At 38.8% G+C, this 23,182-nt stretch overlaps 1 protein-coding gene across 11 annotated transcripts in view; it reads left to right on the top strand.

Annotated features, from left to right (window-relative positions):
• Window positions 1-16,630, top strand: part of LOC6044003 (teneurin-a) — a 318,915-nt gene extending 302,285 nt beyond the window's left edge. For all 11 annotated transcript variants that reach the window (XM_038249800.1, XM_038249801.1, XM_038249802.1 and 8 more), the window contains 6 exons: window positions 7,369-7,436; window positions 7,492-7,681; window positions 8,015-9,390; window positions 9,461-9,801; window positions 10,000-12,644; window positions 12,730-16,630. In XM_038249800.1, coding sequence (XP_038105728.1) covers window positions 7,369-7,436; window positions 7,492-7,681; window positions 8,015-9,390; window positions 9,461-9,801; window positions 10,000-12,644; window positions 12,730-13,899 — 5,790 coding nt within the window. In that variant the 3' untranslated portion in view covers window positions 13,900-16,630. The remainder of the gene's footprint in view (window positions 1-7,368; window positions 7,437-7,491; window positions 7,682-8,014; window positions 9,391-9,460; window positions 9,802-9,999; window positions 12,645-12,729) is intronic.
• Window positions 16,631-23,182: the final 6,552 nt, after the last annotated feature.

Consider the following 23,182-nt stretch of genomic DNA (forward strand, 5'->3'; position numbering starts at 1 on the left):
AGCATTTCTCGCTCGCGAGCGAGGGAGAGAACTTGTAGTACTTTTCTCTTCTCGCTCGCGCTCGCATTATCGTTCGCGTTCTCGATCTCGACGCGAGCGCTCGCGAGTGCCTCTGACTATCCGTTCGTCCCAAGCTAGCAATTTGTTTATCAGGCTTATGAATACGGACCAGGCGATGGTATAAAGGTGTAACTTCAATCGCTGTGTTGTTTTTTTGTTCGTTTCTAACACGTTCAACTTCTCGCGAACGGGCAATTCTGGCTCGCGAGCTATCCCGTTCGCGAGCGGAGGAGAGCACGGACAATCGGTGAGTTTCTCTCGGCAGCTCGAGACTCGCGGCGAGAACTCTAGAGAGAGATTTTTTTCTAGCGAGAGCGCGATAATACCAACACTACTGAACAATAAGTGCACGATACATTATTGAGTAAAAAAATATGAATTAAAATGAATAAAATTTGTTGATACGTTGTATTCTCGTAAATAACGATCATAATGAGTAGGAAAAGGATGCCTGGAAAGTATTAAACTGAAAAATGTAAGAAAATCACAAAGTTCAGCTAGTTCCCAAAATTTATTAGCGATGATATAGACACCGTCCGAAAAATAATGTTTTTTTCTTCTATCATTTCGGATTCTTGGAACACAATACGGCTGCTGTCCACACGTATTATGATTTTTTTTAAATTAAACAAGCTCTTCCCGGCAAACTTCGTTCTGCCTAATTTCGTTCGTTGACGTTTATAGTTTGTTTGCCTATTCTTTATGTAAACTAATGTCAAAAACATAAACAATGACTTTTAAACCCCGCCGTTTGACATGGAGGATTTTTAAAACCCGCCAAACAAATCGCAGCACACCGAGGGTTGCTGGGGGGAAATCGGAAAAGTCCTTGTCATAAATTTTCTGTTTTCAATTGATAAGGAAGTGATTTCCGGATATCTGCTTTTAATCAGACTTGATTGAAAGAGAAACAAGTGGTCATATTTATTGAATTTTATTCAATCCAATGACCCGTCCGTCATTTAAAAAAAGCTTGTTGTAATGCTGGATGTTGAGAGCCTTCAACCCAAGGAATGTACCAATTTGATCGTATTTCAAACTAGTTTTTGATTGTCTCCAAATAATTTAAATCTAGTTTCATAAGAATACTGGCATAGGCTCTTCTGACCAGAGTTTTATTGCTACCACGAACGTTACGAATGGGTTCTTAATTAGCTGATAAATATCTGAGTAAATAAAAAAGTACGCCGGAAACATGTTGATGTGGCAAACTAAGAACGTAATTTTTTCAGCTAAGTTTCTCTAGGATGTCCACTGCAAAACCCTTTAAGCAGAATTAAGTTTTATCAACACCTTAACTCCCACACTCGAGAAAAAGGGGGGAATTTATATGGAAACTCCCCCTTTTTCTCGAGCTTGGAAGTTTAGTTGTTAAGAAGAACCTGGGAAATATCAAAATCCTTTGACATCTTACTCCCCGACACATTGACGGTATCAAATCAAAAGAATTTCAAATAAAACCATACTCTTTAAGACCAGCCAGCCCCTCTAAAACATGTTTATTTCACTTCAAAACCAGTTAAAAAAACAAATTTAAAACATGTTTGATCTTCTTGGAATTCTTCAGTTTTCTTTCGTTTTCACCCCGTGGTCCATCGGAAGCGATCAAAGCGATGTCTTTTGTTGAGGTCACGCAAAATTTGGAACCACAAACTGCGTGTTTTATCGGGTCAGATCGTCACACCGATGAAATCTACGGTATTTAAAACTCTGGAACACCACTGCTTGGTTCGGGGTTAAAAAAAATTGAACTCTGAAAAATTCTAAAAAAAATCACTTCCTTTTCAGATGAAAACAAATGAAATTATGACAAGGACGTTTCTGATTTTTCCCCAGTAACCACAGGTAACCACCAGTTTGCTGCGATTTGTTTGGCGGGTTCTAAAAATCCTCCATGTCAAACGGCGGGGTTTAAAAGTCTTTGTTTATGTTTTTGACATTAGTTTACATGAAGAATTCAGCCTCCTGTGATCAAAATTTGATTTTACTTAATTTTTTTCATACAATCTGCAGATGCTCTGGAATCGGACCCAGAGTGACCAAAGTTGCAATTTTTCAGCTTATAAACCTTCCTTGGACTTATACAAACCCAACGCAACAAAAAGCGCCTCGATCCGACGTTCCGTGTTCAACTGATTCGCTTTCGAACAAAACCGTCGAATTTTTTTATATATATAGAAGAAGAAGATGTACCTCGACCAAAATCATCCATTAATTAAATAGAGCTGGTTCAAAATTAAAAATCGATTTAATATGATCAATCTTTTGAACCATAAAGCAGATTTTGGGGTTTTTGCTGAATGGCACTATTTTGCTACCGCTCATGACAAGGGCCCTAGTCATAGCCTCGAGGGTACTCTAAAACGGTTAGCAACTCGTAAAAATCGGTACATTCAAAATAACCCTATAAATATTCCTTGAACAAAAAATGATTGATTAAGGTATTAGCCTGGGGGTGAATAAAGCGGCTCAAAAGCGGAACCGTTTTGAACTGTCAAAGCGGAACCATTTTACTGTTCGCTAAAAGTAGCAAGTATTGTAATCGATCATTAGAGAATTAATTGTAAAAAGTAAATGTGGTTTGTTGATTTTCTTTTCTTTTAATATTTTCATTATATTTTTTAACTAACGGACCTATTGTGGTTATTCACGGAATTACCAGAGCCATTACCAATAAAATCGTCGTCGAGCCATTCTTTCTCCAATGAACCCACTCCCTACACAACACCCTTGTTCTAGCACAAAACGTTATTTTTTCAGACGGTGTCTTTGTCTCAAAATGTGGACTGTACTTCCGGTAGCTCTTTCTTACATTTTGTTCCAAACCGACTTCGCAAAACTTCACCCACTTCTGATGCAGTTATTTGTTTCCCGAAAACATGACAAAAATGCGCACAGCAGATTTCAAAACTAATTATTCAAGTGCAAGAGAAAAGTCACGCTTGTGCTTGAACCACCTTCTACGTTTTTGATATAAACAAAGTGGGATCATTCGAAAATCACGTTACGCATTCCCTCTTTTCATCTCCCAGGTATTAGCTATTTGAAAATTGCGTGAAATTATAAAAATAAAAAATAAATTAATCATTTTCCAGAACAACAGGTAGTAATTATTCAATAGCGCTCCTGAGTGCTTCTAGCATATGCGCTAATGTAGGTAATCTCAAATTCTCAAAACTTTAAAATTCTATATCTCTGAAACGAAACATATTCCTTTCTGTCGATAAGTTTTACGACTCCACAGACCACCGGAGGTTGGCCGAATCCCGGACTTGGGGTGTAACCGCACAAATTAATACTAATTGTATACAAATCTCGTCAAGTACAATAAGACCCATGCAATCAGTTTTAATCAATCAACAGAATAACATTTATTCAGCAATTCCCCACGAAAACAGCATGATTCGAAAAAAAAGTTCTCCGATCGGGCTCAAAATTTTTCTGGGGGATCCTTGGCCGGAATAATTAGACCCGTATTTTTTTGTTTGGCCATTAGGATGACCTACGCCTGAAATTTTAAAGTTATCGCAGTTTTAGTGAAAAAGTAGTTTTTTTCGTTTTCGTCATTTTCCCATTTTTGCGTGGCGCGTCGAAAAATCCAGTTTTTATTTTCAAAAATCGTATCTCAGAGTATCTAAAACATAACAAATTTTCCGAGGAATCCGATAAAAATATTTTCAGACATAGGCTCTTTGATCCCGAGACCTTCAAAATAGCATTTTATGTTTTCATTTAACCTTTTCAAATGTTAAGCTAGATTTTTGAAACTTCTTACTAAAAAAAAAACGAAACTATTGGCACTACGCCCCCCGGGGCATGGCCTTCCTCTAACGTGGGATTTCTGCTCCAGCGCCTCTGACGAGACAGGAGAAACCGGGACCGACGTTTTACTTCACCATCCAATAGAAGCTCAGTGGATAAGGCGGGAATCGAACCCGCGTCTCATAGCATCATCGGGATCGCAGCCGAAGCCGCTACCCCTGCGCCACGAGACCCAACTTCTTACTATTTTTCCCAAATAGACAAACTAATCACCTTTCTTTTGCGTCTAGGACACCTAAAATCGGATGAAATGGCGCGGAGATATGATTTTATGGAAAAAGTGGTTTTTGCAAAAATCAACGAAAATTGCCATTTTTTGAACCACCCTAACACGGCGGGTACCGGGACCGTGGTGTAGGGTAAGCGTGATTGCCTCTCACCCAGTCGGCCTGGGTTCGATCCCAGAAGGTCCCGGTGGCAAATTTTGAGACGAGATTTGTCTGATCACGCCTTCCGTCGGATGGGGAAGTAAATGTTGGTCCCGGTCTAACCTAGAAGTGTTAGGTCGTTAGCTCAGTCCAGGTGTAGGAGTCGTCTCCCTGCGTCCTGCCTCGGTGGATTCGCTGGTAGGCAGTTGGACTCACAATCCAAAAATCGTCAGTTAGAATCCCAGGGTGGATGGAAGCTAAGGTGTAAAAAGAGGTTTGCAATTGCCTCAACAATCAAACCTTCGGACACCTAGTTTCGAGTAAGAATCTCGCAATCGAGAACGCCAAGGCAAAGCTGTAGAGCGAATAATTTGATTTGATTTTTTCTAACACGGCGTAGGTCACCCTAATGGCCAAACAAAAAAATACGGGTCTAATTATTTCGACCAAGAATCCCCCAGAAAAAAAATTGAGCTCGATCGGAGACCTTTTTTCGAATCATGCTGTTTTGTGGGGAATTGCTCTATTTCAACCACATGACAACACACAGTAAACAATGACGCGATGTCAACGACAGTCGAGGCTCAGCATTGGGGCCGAGTTCGAGCCCAGCGACGAATGCACAGTGGGCACATTCACAATTGAGCAGTTCTCTACGGAATCGGTCTTTTTTCTTTAATTTTAATTTTTGTATTTTTTAATCCGGCTGAAACTTTTTTGGTGCCTTCGGTATGCCCAAAGAAGCCATTTTGCATCATTAGTTTGTCCATATAATTTTCCATACAAATTTGGCAGCTGTTCATACAAAAATGATATGCGAAAATTCAAAAATCTGTATCTTTTGAAGGAATTTTTTGATCGAGTTGGTGTCTTCGACAAAGTTGTAGGTATGGATATGGACTACAGTGAAAAAAAATGCTACATGGTAAAAAAAATTTTGGTGATTTTTTATTTAACTTTTTGTCACTAAAACTTGATTTGCAAAAAAACACTATTTTTATTTTTTTATTTTTTGATATGTTTTAGAGGACATAAAATGCCAACTTTTCAGAAATTAACAGAATGGGCAAAAAATTTTTGACCGAGTTATGATTTTTTGAATCAATACTGATTTTTTCAAAAAATCGAAATATCGGTCGCAAAAATTTTTCAACTTCATTTTTCGATGTAAAATCGAATTTGCAATCAAAAAGTACATTAGTGAATTTTTGATAAAGTGCACCGTTTTCAAGTTATAGCCATTTTTAGGTAACTTTTTTGAAAATTGTCGCAGTTTTTCATTTTTTTAAATTAGTGCCCATGTTTGCCCACCTTTGAAAAAAATATTTATGAAAAGCAGAGAAAATTCTCTACATTTTGCTTTATTGAACTTTATTGATGCGACCCATAGTTGCTGAGATATTGCTATGCAAAGGCTAAAAAACAGGAAAATTGATGTTTTCTAAGTCTCACCCAAACAACCCACCATTTTCTAATGTCGATATCTCAGCAACTATAGGTCCGATTTACAATGTTAAAACATGAAACATTCGTGAAATTTTCCGATCGTTTCGAAAAAAATATTTTCAAAAATTTAAAATCAAGACTAACATTTCAAATGGGTGTAATATTGAATGTTTGGCCCGTTTAGAATGTTAGTCTTGATTTTAAATTTTTGAAAATATTTTTTTCGAATATATAGCCTTGCTTGCCACCAGTCTGTTTTTAATCAATCAACAGAATAACATTTATTTCAACCACATGACCTGGGATGGGATAAACAAAGAGAAAAAACCTATTGTCAAACTAAACCACTTTCAACATGGCCGCTTCTGTCAACCTAAACCAGTCCTTTCTCATGTGGAGAAAATGAGATGTATTGTAATCTGAGTTAAAAAAAATAAAACATTTTTAAATCAGTTTCACAAATAATTATAAATTGCATTAATAGATTGATTAAAATATTTTCAATTGAAAGGAATTTATTTCTGTCGTACAGCGAATGTTGACTTATCAGCATTTTCATTTTAAAAAACAATACATTTCATGAACTGAAGATTCTTTTGCCCATTTAAAACCATTTGTTATTTTTCTGCACGTTACATAGAAATGTCATCTAGATTGAACAATATTAAACCTGTGCTTCCAGTGAAATTAAAATGTGGCGTGATGAAACAACATCATAGAACTGGATTTAAAAGCAAACCAAAATAATAGCCTCAGTTTAGCCTATTTGATTTTTTCGTACTTTTTCATTTCAACACGTTGCCACAAATTGAAAAACGCATTTAAATCATATTGCATTTTTCAAATCCAAATGAAAATTAAAAATCTTTAATATAAAAAAAAACACATTGAAAATTGAAAAAGTGAACATTTTTTGACTCGTCGTGATCGTATCGTATCATTTACCAACAATTTATAGTGATTTGTATCCGGCAGCTCCTTATGAATAGATCCACCGTAAAACGATAGAACATAAACTCAAGATTCTCCACCCACGTCCTACCGCAAATTTTAACAGCCGAATTAAAAAAAATCTGCGAGGAAAAACTAAACAACATTTCAACCAAAGAAAAAGTCATCCGCATGCTTGAGCACTGAGTTAAAAAACATCATCAAGAAAATTTGAATTGTCAAGCTATCTGAATCACAGATTGCTTGATATTTGTATTCGAACACGAATTTTCTTGCAAATAAACAGAAGAAGAATACAAACGTAAACACTCAAAAAGAAGACTCTATCCAGCCGTCCCGTCCCAGCACATGACAACACACAGTAAACAATGACGCGCTGTCAACGACAGTCGAGGCTCAGCATTGGGGCCGAGTTCGAGTCCAGCGACGAATGCACAGTGGGCACATTCACAATTCCAGTCGTCACAATAATAAGTGATTCTTATGTAAAAATGGCCGGGTAACACGATGGTGAGGTCAAATAAATAAAAAAGTTGGGGTGTTTTGCATGTCTTGATAGTATCAACAGGTAATTTTCAAATTTGCAATTTTTCGTGCACAGTTGAGATGGAATGACCCTTATTATGATATTTTCTGCCTCTGTGAACCATCGATACAGAATTGCCGGTTTTAACCCCTAATATCTGATACATCTGATCTGAAACAAAACATTTTTTTCTAGATCGTAGTACTACCACCTGTGCAAATGCAGCTGAACGACGAAGATGACCAAACAAGGTTGGCGATAAAGTAAGTAATTCCGCAAGCAACACGTAAAAGATTGTAAAACCTTATTCATTTTCAGACCAATGCTCGCAAATCCAGCATACAGCTTCCTAAGCATTTCACAATATCGTTTCCTAGAAGATAACCCGTCCCCGGTAGCGATTTGTTTAGAGCATGACCATGCCCTATTGACACCTTTGCTGTGGAATGGAATGACAAATGGTTTTGGCTCCAAGCCAGGAAAGAGTGTAATTTTTGCTGAAACACAGGTAATAAACTAATTTATTTTGATACTTTTTATTTTCTGTTTTTTTTTTTTTTCATTTTTTAGAACCGTCATCTGGGGCGAATCGGAGCACACGGGGCGAATTGGGACAGCTGTTTTAGCAATGACGCAGCCTAATATTTTGATATTTTCGAGTGGTTTCGGGTAGACCAGATTCAGAGCAACTGCTCTAAAACGTGCGGTCCCTATTCAGACTGTAGTGCCGATTCGCCCCAGATGACGGAACATAATTTTCGAATCATTTGTTTTTTGATTACAAACAAAATTATGCTGAAAACAAAACATGATCATAATGATTTTTTTAATGCTTTTTTAGATTGTGCAAGAATCAATTCAAATCCCGGGTTCGAACCTACATTTAACCTACCAAACATCACAGGCTTCCGGGTACAAAAGTATCGTGCGTATGCAACTAACGCACGATACAATTCCCGAAACACTAACTCACGTTCACATTGGAGTCCAAATTGAGGGATCATTGCATGTGAAAACTTACGAAGCAGACCCGAATTTGAGCTACATTTTTGCATGGAATAAACGCAACGTGTACAAACAGAAGGTTTACGGTACCGCAGTGGCTCGCATATCTATCGGCTATAAGCACTCAACTTGCAAAGATATAATTTGGGAAACGCAAACAGCCAAACTGCAAGGTTTCGATGTGGACATATCGGATATTGGAGGTTGGGGCCTGGATATTCATCATCACTATAATTTCCACGAGGGAATTTTGCAAAAAGGTGATGGAACAACGTTACATCTAAAAGAATACCCCCGAGTTGTCAAACAGGTCATGGGAGACGGCCAGCAAAGGCCTCTGAGTTGTAAGGATCATTGCAACGGGTTGTCTAAACACGCTAGACTGTTGACGCCAATTGCGCTCACTTCAGGACCGGATGGTAGCTTGTACGTAGGTGACTTTAATCTTGTGCGAAGAATTACGACAAATGGTAGCGTGTTCACAGTGCTTGAATTGGAAACAACACAGGTAGCTTATCAATATTACCTTACGGTCTCCCCAGCAGACGGCCATCTGTACATTTCGGACCCAGAAAAACATAAAATTCTAAGAGTCGTGCAACTAGAAAACGTCCCTGATCCAAGCTCAAACAGCGACGTAGTAGTTGGCAGCGGTCAACGGTGCATTCCGGGTGACGAAGAAAACTGTGGAGATGGAGGTCCAGCTAAGCAAGCTAGATTGTCTCATCCGAAGGGTATCGCAATTGCTGCTGATAAAACAATGTACATCGCAGACGGTACAAACATCCGGGCCGTGGACCCTAGAGGAATTATTCATACTTTGATTGGTCACCACGGTCATCATAACCATTGGAGTCCTGCCCCATGCAAGGGAGCGCTCTTAGCAACCCGAGCACAACTTCAATGGCCGACGGGACTATCGTTGAACCCATTAGATGGCTCGCTTCACTTTATTGATGACCGATTAGTTCTCAAACTGACGGCAGACATGAAAATTAAAGTGGTAGCTGGAGTTCCTCTACATTGCAACGGTAACGATGAACACAACAAAACAACCTCAGACGACGTTCTTGGAACGGTGGTGGCAATGGCATTTGCTCCATCGGGTGATCTTTACATAGCGGATACCGACTCACGAAGAGTCAATTCAATTAGAGTCGTTGACTCTGCTGGAAATATGCGTTCATTTGCTGGTAAACTGGAGAATGGAATGTAAGTATATGATTTAAAAACAACTCATGCAAATTATCAACGTATTGTTTTTTTTTATACGAACATACAGGCAAAGCTGCGATTGCACCAATGCCAGTAACAGCGGCAGTAATAGTTTTGGTACAAACGGAAACAGTTACAGTACCATCACGCCGTCAGCCACAGTCAACCCTGCCAGATATAATGCCAACCCTACCCAACAAAATCCCTCTGTAATGATGATGATGATGACTGGGTGCTTGTGTAACAATCAAGCCAACACTGTTCCCGGAGGCAACAGTAACAGTAGAAACAGAAAGGAAGACATTTCTGGTACACAACCGGAAACTATCTTGTCATCAAACATTAAGTTCCAAGCCATTTCCGCTATTGCTGTAGCACAAGATGGAATCATCAACATAGCGGATCAAGGTAGGAGAAACAACAATGATTTATCGAGAAATTAAAAAGAGAGATGTGAGACGGTAACATGGAGTGAAACTTTCTCAGCTGTCATGGAATCCTTCACAGCAGCTTGACAGAAAGTTTAACTCCATGTTGCACTTTTAATTTCTCGATAGACATACGACTGCTTGCTAACACACACCTTCAACATTATTCTTCTTACAGGTTCACTTCGAATCCTAGCTTTACAACACTATCTGCCCCAACATGACAGCAATGGAGAATTCCAAATTCCCTACACGCCAACAAATGAAGTGTATGTGTTCAACCGTTACGGACAGCATGTTGCGACTAAAGATCTATCATCCAGCAAGACACGTTACTCATTTCTCTACTCTAAAAATACCAGCTTTGGAAAGCTATCCACCGTTACTGACAGTTCCGGAAACAAGATACAATTTCTACGCGACTACAGCAATGTGGTGAGCTCGATAGAAAATACACAAGATCATAAATCAGAACTAAAGATCTCATCTAACGGTATGCTGACTAAAATTATCGAACGAAAAGGAAAATCTGAACTGCAATTTGACTATGATAGCAACACTGGTCTGCTTCTCAGTCGTACTGGAAATGGAGAAACGTTTATCTACCAGTACGATGAGTATGGACGAATGACGAAAGCAATTTTGCCCAGTGGAGAAGTGGTTCGGATAACAACCATTCTCGGGGAGAAAAATGATTATCTGGGAGTGCAGGTGAGTGAGAGCATTTACTCACACTTTTCCCAAAAACCAGCGACGCCTACCTTGTTTTCATTGACGGGCGGCATTAAGAATGCCATCATAGCAAAGGACGAAGAAGTGATCACCGCAAAGATCAGTCACATCAACAACACACTTTCCGTGTTCTGCTCCAACGGTATCGCAATAGACTCGTCGGCGGTCTCTGCTCATCCTTACTTGGAAAAGACAATGCCAATCGAAGCCGAAATGTTACCAATGTGGTCTCATCAGACGGTCAAAATGGGAGATAATCTAATCAACACAATGTATTCCAAGTACAGTTACGTGGCAAATGAAAACAATCGCGTACCCCAACAACGCTTCAGCCGCGAAATTTGGGTTAACAACAGCCGTACCATTCGAATCGATTACGAACAATTGCAAAATCGGGAAGTGTATATGAACAAGTACGATGATATTATATTATCAGTATTATTCGACCAATCCGGTCTTCCAATTTCCTACTATCCTGGTGGCGAAACAAGCCGCTTCTTTCCTCTGAATATGACTTATGATCGATTCAATCGAGTTGAAGGCTGGCAGTGGGGACCAGCTGAATTGAAGTATAACTACGATATGAACGGTTTGCTGTCTGAGATTACCAGTCAGCAGGATGGCATTATATCATACTCTTACAATGAGCTAAATTTGCTATCCGAAATCTCACTTGGTAGTCAGCGAAAGTTCAAGTTGACTTACGACGCTAACGGAGGGTTACGGCACATCACCCTACCTAGTGGGACTAAACACTCTTTCAGTATTCAACCATCAATCGGATTTATTAGATTTACGTACACTCCACCAGGCAGTAACAAGCCATACCTGCAACATTACTCATACTCTGGAGCATTGCTTCAAACAATTTACCCAGGCGATGGTGCTAGAATCATATATCGGTACAACAGTGCGAACTTAGTGTCGGAAATAATACACGGAGATGGGAAAAGTGAATTCTCGTACGGAACAAGCACCGGTATGCCATCTGCTGTTGTGCACACGGAGCGCGATCTTGAGTACCGATGGGACTTTGACTACGTCGGAGGTCTGCTGATGGAAGAACGCATTGACTTTTCCGCGAAAACGGGGCTCTCGAATGCAAAGTTCAGTTATGAATATGACGGTAACTTCCGTCTCATTGCCATCCAGGGTAGAATTGGCGGTCAAAACTTGCAGAGTCAAAATTTCGCATATAACGAAAAAACAGGCAGCTTGGATCAGATTGGTCAGTTCAAGGTATCGCATCCGACTCCAAACCAAACAACTGTAGGCGATGGAACTGCCACATTCTCCCGCACTATTGATGGACGTTTCCTGGAAACTCTTATAACTGTTATGATTCATCGAATGGCGGTTTTCCGTATGGAGTTTACCCATGATATGCATGGACGAATAGCTCAAACACGCACATACACACGAAATGTTGGTGTCAACACCTATACAAACATCAAGAACTATACATGGGACTGTGATGGCCAACTGGTAGGTGTTGAGGCACAAGAACCATGGGGCTTCCGATACGATGACAATGGCAATATGCTTTCCCTCACATATCGTGGCAATACAATTCCAATGGAGTATAGCAATACTGATCGAATCCTTAAATTTGGCGAAGGACCATACAAATATGAAGCCCGCGGTTTGGTAGCTCAAAACGCCCGTGAGGAGCGCTTCCACTATAGCACACAAGGACTGCTGATAAGAGCTACAAAACGTGGCCGTTTCGACGTCCGCTACTATTATGATCACTTGAACAGATTAATCACGCGGAAAGATAACTTTGGAAATGTGACCCAATTTTTCTACAACAACCAGGAACGACAGAACGAAGTGAGTCAAATTTATTCTCCACGCGATGGCAAGCTCATGTCGCTAACTTACGACGACCGAGGCCATTTGGTCTACGCACAAGTATATCGCCACAAGTACTACATTGCCACTGATCAGTGTGGCACGCCAGTTATGATGTTCAACCAATACGGAGAAGGCATCAGAGAAATTATGCGCTCGCCATACGGACACATCGTGTACGACTCCAACCCATATCTGTACATGCCAATTGATTTCTGTGGTGGCATTCTTGACCAGGTAAGTCAAACAATTATCTGCAGTGTAAAAACTACATCAGTTAACAACAATAAACGCTTATCATTTGTTTTGTTTTTCTTCATAGGTTACTTCTTTGGTACATATGCCAAATGGAAAAGTTTATGATCCTCTGATAGGCCAATGGATGACTCCAAACTGGGAAAATGTAGATCAACGAATCTCAAATCCTACTCGGTTACATCTATACCGTTTCAATGGCAATGATCCGATCAATCACCACCACACGAGAGATCATCCAAAGGATCACCTGGCATGGATCAAGCTAGTGGGATACGACATCAACAGCCTAGTTCCACAGGCTAACGATCGACTTTACCAGCAAAAGAATCCTTGGACACGACTGCATCGTTCGCTTGTGATGCCTGAAATTATGCAACACACGCACGATCCCGATCCAATCACTATTGAATCAGGCTTTTTATCGTATTTATCAAGGAGGAAAATTAAATCATTGGCAGACTTAACTACTCCTCCCAAATCAGCATTAAAGTCAGATGCCATGAGTATTGGACTCCTCAAAATTGGTGCTGCGTCGGAACCACCATTTGGCAAAGGAATCATTGTGTCGCGTACTGTTGAAGGTCAAGCGATTGTGTCCAGTGTACCGGCGGCGAACCCGATTTACCGTGATGTCTACACCTCTGTCTTCAATCGTACCCGTTTGCTGCCCTTTACGTTTGTCGTTCACAATTCGCTACAAGATGCATTCTTCTTCGTGAAGGAAGACTCGTGGCGGGCTAGCGAGGATCGCCAGCAGCTCAAACGATTACAAGGACAAGTGAATACAACATTCCACGAGGGTTCACGAGAGAATGGCAGTGGCAATAACCACCTGGATGTTAAGCTACACATTCAGAATGCGGTTATTAATTTGAAATATGGCACTACAGCGGAGAAGGAACGGCAACGGTTGATGCATCATGCCAAGCTGCAAGCGGTTCGAAAGGCATGGCATCGGGAAAAGGAATTACTGAGGAATGGACTCATAAGCAGTTACGATTGGACGCAACAGGAGTCAGATGACATAATGAAGAATGGATATGCCAATCTGTACGAGGGGGAATACATTCACGATATTGTGCAGTACCCAGAAATGCTTGAGGATCCGTTCAACATTCGATTTGTGAAAAAGAAAACAAGCCAATCTAGGAAACGAAAGCGAAGAGACGTGAAAGATGTTTTACAAACAGAAATAGTCTCCTCTATCACAAACTGCTTTGGAGGGAAATGTTAACGGAAACTTGGCATGCCAAATTGTTAAGTAACAAGGCGCACTTCCGTGGGTCTCATATTCCCTTGTCGCAGCTATCTCACTTTATCCAACCAATACCAGAACATGAAAACGGAAGGTGGAGGAACATAACACACAAAAGGTGATTCGAGCTTTTGAGACTGTCGTCATGAATTATAGACAAAACATATTAGAATATAAGAATACAACAATAAATTCAAAACAAGAATGTGTGAGCAGATATAGATATTTACCACAGAAAATAGAAGTCAGAATGGGTAAAAACAACAAATAGAGGAAATATTTAGAAATTACGTGATTCAATTCATATACCTACGCAAAAAACACGAGAAAAACTTTAACACAGAAATATTGATTACCGGATAGTGCATGACAAAAAATAGTATCAAAAAACTCAATAAATTTATCCTTTTATGTTAGCTAGCATTCCTTTTTTAACCAAACTCTGCATGTTTTAGTGCCGACCGAACCTATATATTTAACAAAGGCGAATCATTTTGAGGCAACATCTTTTAAGAGCTCGTGAAGTAACAAAAATAGCGTCACAAATTACTCACACTGATAAATTCAGTTTCCACGACTAAATGCCTTCCTCTAACGTTGGTGGATGCATTAACAAAATATACCACCAACGGTTATTATTTGCCCATCAAGTTGTTTACCATAGTTTTTGCCACTTTATAACAGTTGCCAAAACTAATGCAAACAAAAACGGCGAGAATTAGATTATAAAAGGATTTTCCGAGTGACCAAAATTTACGAGAAAAGATATTGCAAACAAACCTACTTTCATGTGAAAATAAAATTAAACAATAGAAATAAACTAAAGTGTATTGAGTATGTAAAATATAGGGAACGAATGACGAACATAATTTGTAAACATTTAAAATGGAAAGTGAAGAAACTCAATGTAAAACTGTATATAATAGTCACTTAAGCGAGGCATTTAAGGATTGGAACTATTGACTGTATAATATTCGAAATTAGGATGAAGAAAAAAAGATAATCTAGATGATTTATTGTCATACTGTAAATGTTTAATTTATAAATCTAGTGATATAAGATTATCCTAGCATTACGCAGCGTCATAGAAAGATAACAGCAAAATTGTATAACTGTAAATATTATTGATACAAAAATGGGAAAAAATTGACGATTTTTTTGTATTTCAATGACGCTATTTTTACAAGAGGCGTTACCTTTGAGCATGAATACTCGGAAAAGCACTGAAATCAACAAAAAACAAAAACATTTTAATGGGCTTCGCAAAGCTTTAAACCATTTTAGACTCCGAACGCGTTAAAATTTTCGAGAAAGATTAAAAAAGTGACTAGAAAAAAATCCCCAAAATCATTCAGTCACGCGATTCCTGAACTGATACGATATATGACATGACATGACATGACATGTCATGACATGATATGATATGATATGACATATATGTTTAGAAAAACAAGTGAATGTAAAAAACGGATTGCTTAGCAGTTAATTTCATAATTTTAATTTCATGTTTTGATCAATATTGTATCAAGATTATAAAATCAGAAAAACACGGATCTGACACGTGCAATGTATACTTTTTTTCTAGTTATTCGATTGTTCACATGGCATATGCCATGTTTCATGTTTATCTAGAATGTTTTAAAATCGGTTTTAAATGCATACCAACAAGTTTTTTAAACGCTTCTAAACAAAATTTCACAGCATATTTTATATTAAGTGGCTATAATTTGAAGCTTTTAACATAAACATGAGGTTACATTTTAACACGTGAGACATACACTTTACGCCGGATCACAAGAAAGGTGCTAAACGTTTTTGCCAAACAAATAAATTTCGGAAAAAAAACTTTTACACAAGAATAGCACAATCCCCATTTTGAATAGCACAAAATGTGATCGAAAAGTCAAGTTCAAATGGTGAGCCAGCCTATGTTTTTAAAACATGTAGATTTAAAAGTAAACGCATACAGAAGCAGTGATTGATTGAGTCTGATTAATTTTAATTAATTGTTTGTTTTTGATTTGTCCTGTGTTCCACGCATAAATCTCCAATGTGAATATGAATGTCGTATTCACATTAGAAAATTATGGGTAAAAACATATTTCTTTTGTTATCGATGCCATCAATGTTTTTTTTTATCTAAAATGTACATTTTTGTAATTCTTTCTCCCACCAAACGTCCATTGTGGCTAGTATTTGTTGATAATAACTATCCTCTTTTCCAATCGATTTAGAAAAAAAGCGCCATTCAAGAAAAAACAAAAGTCTACCATGCAAGGTAACGTTTTATGTATTATATATTTAGAATACCGAAACGAAAGTCCAGATCGTCCGAACATGTATTAGAAAAGCTAATGTATAGAACTAAATAACATTGAACAACACAACATTTTGATTTCAACAATGGATTGAATAGACCTAAACGAATTGACAAAAAAGAAAGAAATTGCCATTCATTATGATCCCCCTATAATTTTACGATAAATATAGGAACTCTACAATGCCATAATGACACAATTTGGAAATAGGTAGCATTGCACAAAGCTGCGCTTTTTCGATGCAGTAGTTATAAAACTACCAACATCAAGGGAAATCTTTGAAATAATTGATGATAAAGAATAGAGTATGTTTAATTACAATTTAATTGTTGTATGTGTATATAAATATATATTTAGTAATATACGAAATATAGAAAACAATTTATATAAAACCTTTGTTGTTGTCAAACTAAGTGCAAATATCACCAATTCCTGCTAACTTGTGATAGTAAGGATAAAGATCCCCTGTCGAAAAACACCCTACTGTTTCTAAAATATAATCGGGTTTAGTCGGATGAATCGACTGGCGAAATAACCGACTAATCGGTCGATGTTTCAACATACGCTTATGGAAATTTAACCCAGACGTGAGCCGACTAATCGGTATTCGCAATCAGCCAACTCGAAGTTGGCCGATTTGTAGGTTGGTTAAAATGACTTTCCACGGAGGAATTCGGGTTTCTGCATTCTAATGGAACCGGCTGATTAATTAACTGTCACAAAGAAATGGATTACTTACCTACAACGTTTCGGCAGCTAGTTGAGTGACCTAATAATATAATTACGAACTAGAAATTATTGTTTTGACATAGGACTATGTCTTTACTTACTATACTGGGGGGGCAGTTCAAAATTTCGATCCCAAGCGTCACATTTGGCGAACGTTATTTCAAACGGTAATATCTTCATCCAGACACATTGGAACTACATAATTTTTGGACCATTCGATTCGGAAAACCTTCAGCAATTTTCTATAAAATTCTCAGTATTGGCAGAGTTGTATAACTATTCAAACAATTCAATGTTTTAAAATGCTTAGAAATGCCTAACAAAACGAACGCTTTTGAGGGGAAAACCGCCGCAGCAGAACTGGTAGTCGACGATCGTGAAAAGAGGGGAAGTAATAGCGAAGTAGAAGTATAAAAATGCGTTCTACCTTTCCACTCCACTTAGTTGCCACCGAGATGCTGAACAAGTCGGGTCGGCTCATAATATCTGAGCCGCAGACGGGTGAAGCAGCAGCAACAGGGAGAGAGAGAGCCCTAGCAACGCAAATTCTCTCTTCCGGAGAAGGATTTCTTCTGAAAAATTACCTTTATTTTCTAGAGAGACAGAGAGAGAGAGAGAGAGAGAGAGAGAGAGAGAGAGAATCGGAGAGGGCAAATTGTGTGCGAATGCCGTAGAATGACACACCAAATGCCATAGGATGGCAGATTCAAGAAAATGCCAAATGCGCGTTCACACACACACACACACACACACACACTCCCGTTTCAGGGTACACGCTGATTGGGTTCGATGCGTCGAGTTTCCCTTCCACGGATGTTCGATTGATGTATCTAAATTCGTCACCTGAAAAGGCCATCAAAGACTGCGACCAACTACAGATACACCCGGGGACGAGCAAAACCGCCAGCGGAGGCAACTTTTAGGCAGTGGAGTAAAATCGCTTAACCTAGTAGACTGTGTGAAAATTGTTGTAGCCCTGTTGTATGGGTTAGTACAACGAATCTACTACGAGCTCGTGTAATTGGTCACGGCCCCGGGATGCACAGCCGGGTCAGTCAGGAAGCTTCCCCCAATTCGTTCGAAGATTTCGTTTACGCCAGTGGTGGCCAAAACCTGGAGTGGCCGGTGCCCTCAAAGAAGGTTCCCCCGGGGCCCGGGGGACATTTACAGAACCATACGAGTTGTGGCAATATGGGTATCAAAATTCATGGTTTTTGATACTGAATATGAAAATGGCCATGTCGACAGTGGTGGCCACAACCTGGAGTGGCCGGTGAACTCAAAGCAGGTTCCCCGGGGCCTGGGTTGACTTTACAGAACCATACGAGTTGTGGCAATATGGGTATCAAAATTCATGGTTTTGATACTGAATATGAAAATGGCCATTTCGACAGTGGTGGCCACAACCTGGAGTGGCCGGTGAACTCAAAGCAGGTTCCCCTGGGGCCTGGGGGACTTTACAGAACCATACGAGTTGTGGCAATATGAGTATCAAAATTCATGGTTATGGATACTGAATATGAAAATGGCCATTTCGACAGTGGTGGCCACAGCCTGGAGTGGCCGGTGAACTCAAAGCAGGTTCCCCGGGGCCTGGGGAGACTTTACAGAACCATACGAGTTTTGGCAATATGGGTATCAAAATTCATGGTTTTTGATACTGAACATGATAATTGACATTTCGACAGTAGTGGCCACAACCTGGAGTGGCCGGTGCCCTCATGGAAGGTTTACCTTGGGGGAACATTTATGACAATATTGCCGACAAATCTATGAAATAAAATACAATAATCTTATTCCAGATTTCACTACACCCAAACGAAAAATATATCTCAAAATCTGCAACAGTGAATTTGCTGCAGAAAATGTTATATTTTATTACATTTTTTGCAGCAAGTCCATAGATCATTTTGCCCGCGTGTAAGCACGTCAGCGATCTGCAGTTCTCACCAACACATAGAATGCTGGCGCGTCCCCGAGCAACAATCTAGAGAGAACATTATGTTCGCGCTCTGTCCCTCACCATTCATCAAGCGTCCATGGCGCGGTGGGAGCGTGTCGGATCAGCAACCTAGAAGTTGATGGTTCAATCCTCGTTCTGTTAAGGTTTTTTTTTCTGCAATACAATCAATCTGCCGTCGGTAATGTCGATAATTGTCGGTAACGGGCAAAAATGTCATACCCCTATATCGCAATGCATGAGGACAGTTTTCATGCAGATTCTGATATACTTTCATGCTGCCATGCATCAAAATCATGCGACCGCCGGTTGGGTGTAGCAATCCAAAAACTCATTCAAATTGTTTGGTCCGATGTCTTTCGGTTATGTTTCTGACATACCATCTTGAACTTTTTTTTTCAGAACTTTCGGACAACATTCCAAATGTTTTGTAACTAAAATTTATTGATTATTTCATAATTAAAATTTACCCCAAAAAGTTTTAGGTAAATCCACCGATGGTTCATTGAAGCGCCAGACCTTTTGCTGGGACTGCTAACTCAAAACTATGTTTTGGTTCACCACCTTCAAAACATTTAAATATCGACTTGAAACAAAAAACTTTGCCTATTTTTCTTAAAAGTGGCTATTGAAACACTTAGAAAAACACTTACCAAACTTTGTACAAGCTACTTTTGCCTTCACGATTGAAAATTGCAGGAATTACTGTTCAAGATAACGGAGAAAATATTTTGCCTAAGTCCATTTCGTAAACAACACTAAAACGTATTTCATTGGTCGATTATTTGATCAATTTAGTGTGTTTCCGTGCATTCCCGACTAAGGCCAATTTAATTTGTCGATTAGTAGATGGACTGAAATGTTGTCATCGACGCAAGCCAATTAAGTAGGTTTACTGGTCGGTCGTTTTAGAAGACACCCGATTTCGTTAGCTGATTGCTCAGATTGAGAACTGTCAAACTTTTTACAGGGTAAATCGGTCCCTACAGAAACTGTCTACGAATTGACTCATTTAATCGGTGGACTTAGTGAAAATTTTGGTGTCTGCTTGTTTTTCAATATATTCGTTTAGAGAGCACTTATTTTGGGTATGTTTTTCATAAAGTCAATCATTTATTGCATAAGTTTAAGCAGTAAGTGCAGTTAATAGTAATCTTATTCTTTTTTGCTTAATATTTCGACGGTAACATATTGCATTTTATGAAAGTACTTCTAATAAGCTACCTCTCCACCAAAAATGAGCAAAAGTTACTTCAGTAAAGTTTGTTTAATCATGATTTTAAATAAAGTAACATAAACAAAATCTCTGCCATCAGCAGTCCCTGTTTATATAGCCCTGTCAACCTGTCAAACAAAAGACTACATGAACCTCGGACGAAAAAAAAAGCATCATGAAAAAAGCGACATGTACATTCGGCGAAGAAAAACGAATCATAACAAAGCGTCCGCCTTGTGGTACTGCCCTAACTTCATACCAGCCTGATCTAGAGAGCCTGGATCTTATTAGAGAACGGACATCTCAAACCAAAAGTACCAATCGAAGCACGAGAACTGTCAAGCGGAGGTACCAATCGAGCAAAATCCTTTGTATTATGCTAGATTGGTACCTCCGTTTGACAGTTCTCGTGCTTCGATTGGTACTTTTGGTTTGAGATGCCCGTTCTCTAATAAGATCCAGGCTCTCTAGCCTGATCGTGTAGGTCTGGATCGGTGCTACCTAGAACACTGAAAAAAACCAACATAGCAAATTCATGTGTTTTTTCACGTGAGCGTCTTCAAAAAACAACACGATAAAATCACATGCTTTTCCTATGACTCACATATGATTTGCATGTTGAATGGATGAGATAGTCATTTGAAATCAGCTGATCGCTCGCGAAAAACATTTCATTATTGTATCGCATGGTGTTCACTTTGGATTCAAATGAATTTCCCTTCGATTTGCCCCATTTGACTTTTCCCATGATTTTTAAGTGAAAAACACGTTAGATTGAAATGTGTTGGTTTTGAATGTCGAGCGTTGAACTTTTGGCTATAAATCAAGATGGTGAAGAGGGCAGACGAGAATTAGCTGCTCCTGCAATTGTTGAAGTTTAAGGCGCAGGATCATGCAAAGAAGACTTGTCGTTTTATAGGTAAGTCCTAACTAATGACCGTGATTTATTTCTTATTCAATGATGTATATTTGTTATATTTACAGCTGAACATTAAGAAATCTACATCAAGAAGATGATTACTGAGCAGAGAATTAAAAAAAAACGGAACAAAGGTTCTATCACCAAGAGGATATTCCCTCAAGCCGGAGATCTTTACAATCGTCGTTTAATCCGTCGGGTTGGTGGCCGGGATGTGTCTTAAAAGTACTTTTGATTCAAGAACGCAGATTTTAGACCATGACCGCAATTACAGTGATTTTTATTGGGAAGAATAGTTCGTGAAGAATCATTGCCTTAAAGAATGTTAAAAAATAATAAATCTGTTAAAATTAAAAAGGTTTTTTAAACTGCATAAATATCACGTTTCTAAATATTCTCACATGGTTTTCATAAGAAAAACATGTGGATTACATTAGCAATTCATTCAAATTTGAAGTGAACAGCACTTTAAAATCAAGTGCGAAGTCACACGAAACTAACGTGATTTGCACTTGAAATGAATAGGGCGCTCGATTGAAAATTTTCAAGTGTTTTGCACATGACATTCACATGCAAAGTAGTATGGGGTAGATTCATGTGGAAAACATGTGACATTGCTATGTCGGTTTCTTTCAGTGAAGTATAACAACCTTGCACAACAATGGTATCCCTGTTTGAAAAATGTCGCACGTCGTACAAGCTGTCGCGCGGTTTTGATTTTACCGTTTCGATATCGATTGGTCGAAAGGACGACAAACGTACGACAAACACTCGACATGCCCGACATTGTTTTTTCCATCGATTTCCTTCAATTCGACGTCACGATTTTCGTCGACGCAAACAGTTTGACAGTTCTCTTCAGCTGGTATTGTTTGGACTTGATTGCAACCAAATCGAACCAGTTATTGTTGATGTTGGGCTTCGGAAGGATTTTGACCGGTTGATAGGTACAGGGTTGTTACGGACGGCGCGGATGGCGCGTATCGCGCGGATCTGGCGCGGATTTGCTGGTTAATTTTGCTCAGGCGCGGATTTCGCGCGGATTGCAATATTGATAAACAAAATAATTGAGAACGATAGATTTTCTTTCAAATTACAAAGGAAAATATTATTAGGAATTAAATAAATTAATTTTTTTTTCGTTTAGTGTGAAAACATCAATTTCTAAGAAGTTGTTAATGAAGAATGTTTTCTTCTAAAAATTATTGATTGTTTTTTTCTTAATACGAAACTTTGAAATAATCTTCAAGGAGCGATTTTTTTTTAATGTATTAAGATTTGTTATATAAATTTAACATCACATTACAACTCTTAAAAAAAAACAAAGCTAACCCGACAGACTTCGTTCTGCCTTTTTTCGTTTGTTGACTTTTTTTTACTTTTTCGTTTATTCAGCCTCCTGTGATCAAAATTTGATTTTACGCATCTTTTTCCATACAATTTGCCGATGCTCCGGAATCGGTTCCGGAGTGGCGAAAGTGTCAACATATTGTGATATTCTCAAGCTTGCAATAAAACACAATAATGCGGCTTTCAACGCACCGCTTTATTCGTCCATCTTCGTACACAGACTGACTCACTCCCGCTCACACGCTTATCTTCCTTACCTAAACTCAACACTAATTTAGGCATAACACGGCTAATCTAGAATGCCACATCCTCCCCTTCGATAAATTATGAATGAATGATAACTTAAAAACTATCACTTGTATTGTAACTCTTAATTCTAGGCCCTCGCTGAATTGCGTCGTAGAAGTGATGTACACAGCGTTCGGTCCCTCCGGTAGTCAACATCAGTTCTTTGAATTCCAAACGATTGCTCCTTCTGTTCTTCCCTCTTCCTCTGCTACCGCTAAAAGAAGAAAAAAGAAAACAAGCGAGAAAAGCAGAGAAAAGCAAACCACAAACAAAAACATAATATTAACCAAACAGTGATCTAATTCAAATTCAGCAACTTATACCATAAGATACTAAACTTATTTCATCATTTTCCTGCAATCTTCTGATACTGCTAACAATTGCAAATCCCTTGTCCCAGTTTGCCTGTATTTCCCTAATTCCTTTTGTTTACTTTGATCAGGCTTACCCACAATCAGTGTATTTTATATTTCTTCAAATTA

The sequence above is a fragment of the Culex quinquefasciatus genome, chromosome 1, assembly GCF_015732765.1.
Source record: "Culex quinquefasciatus strain JHB chromosome 1, VPISU_Cqui_1.0_pri_paternal, whole genome shotgun sequence".
Classification (NCBI taxonomy): Eukaryota; Metazoa; Arthropoda; class Insecta; order Diptera; family Culicidae; genus Culex; species Culex quinquefasciatus.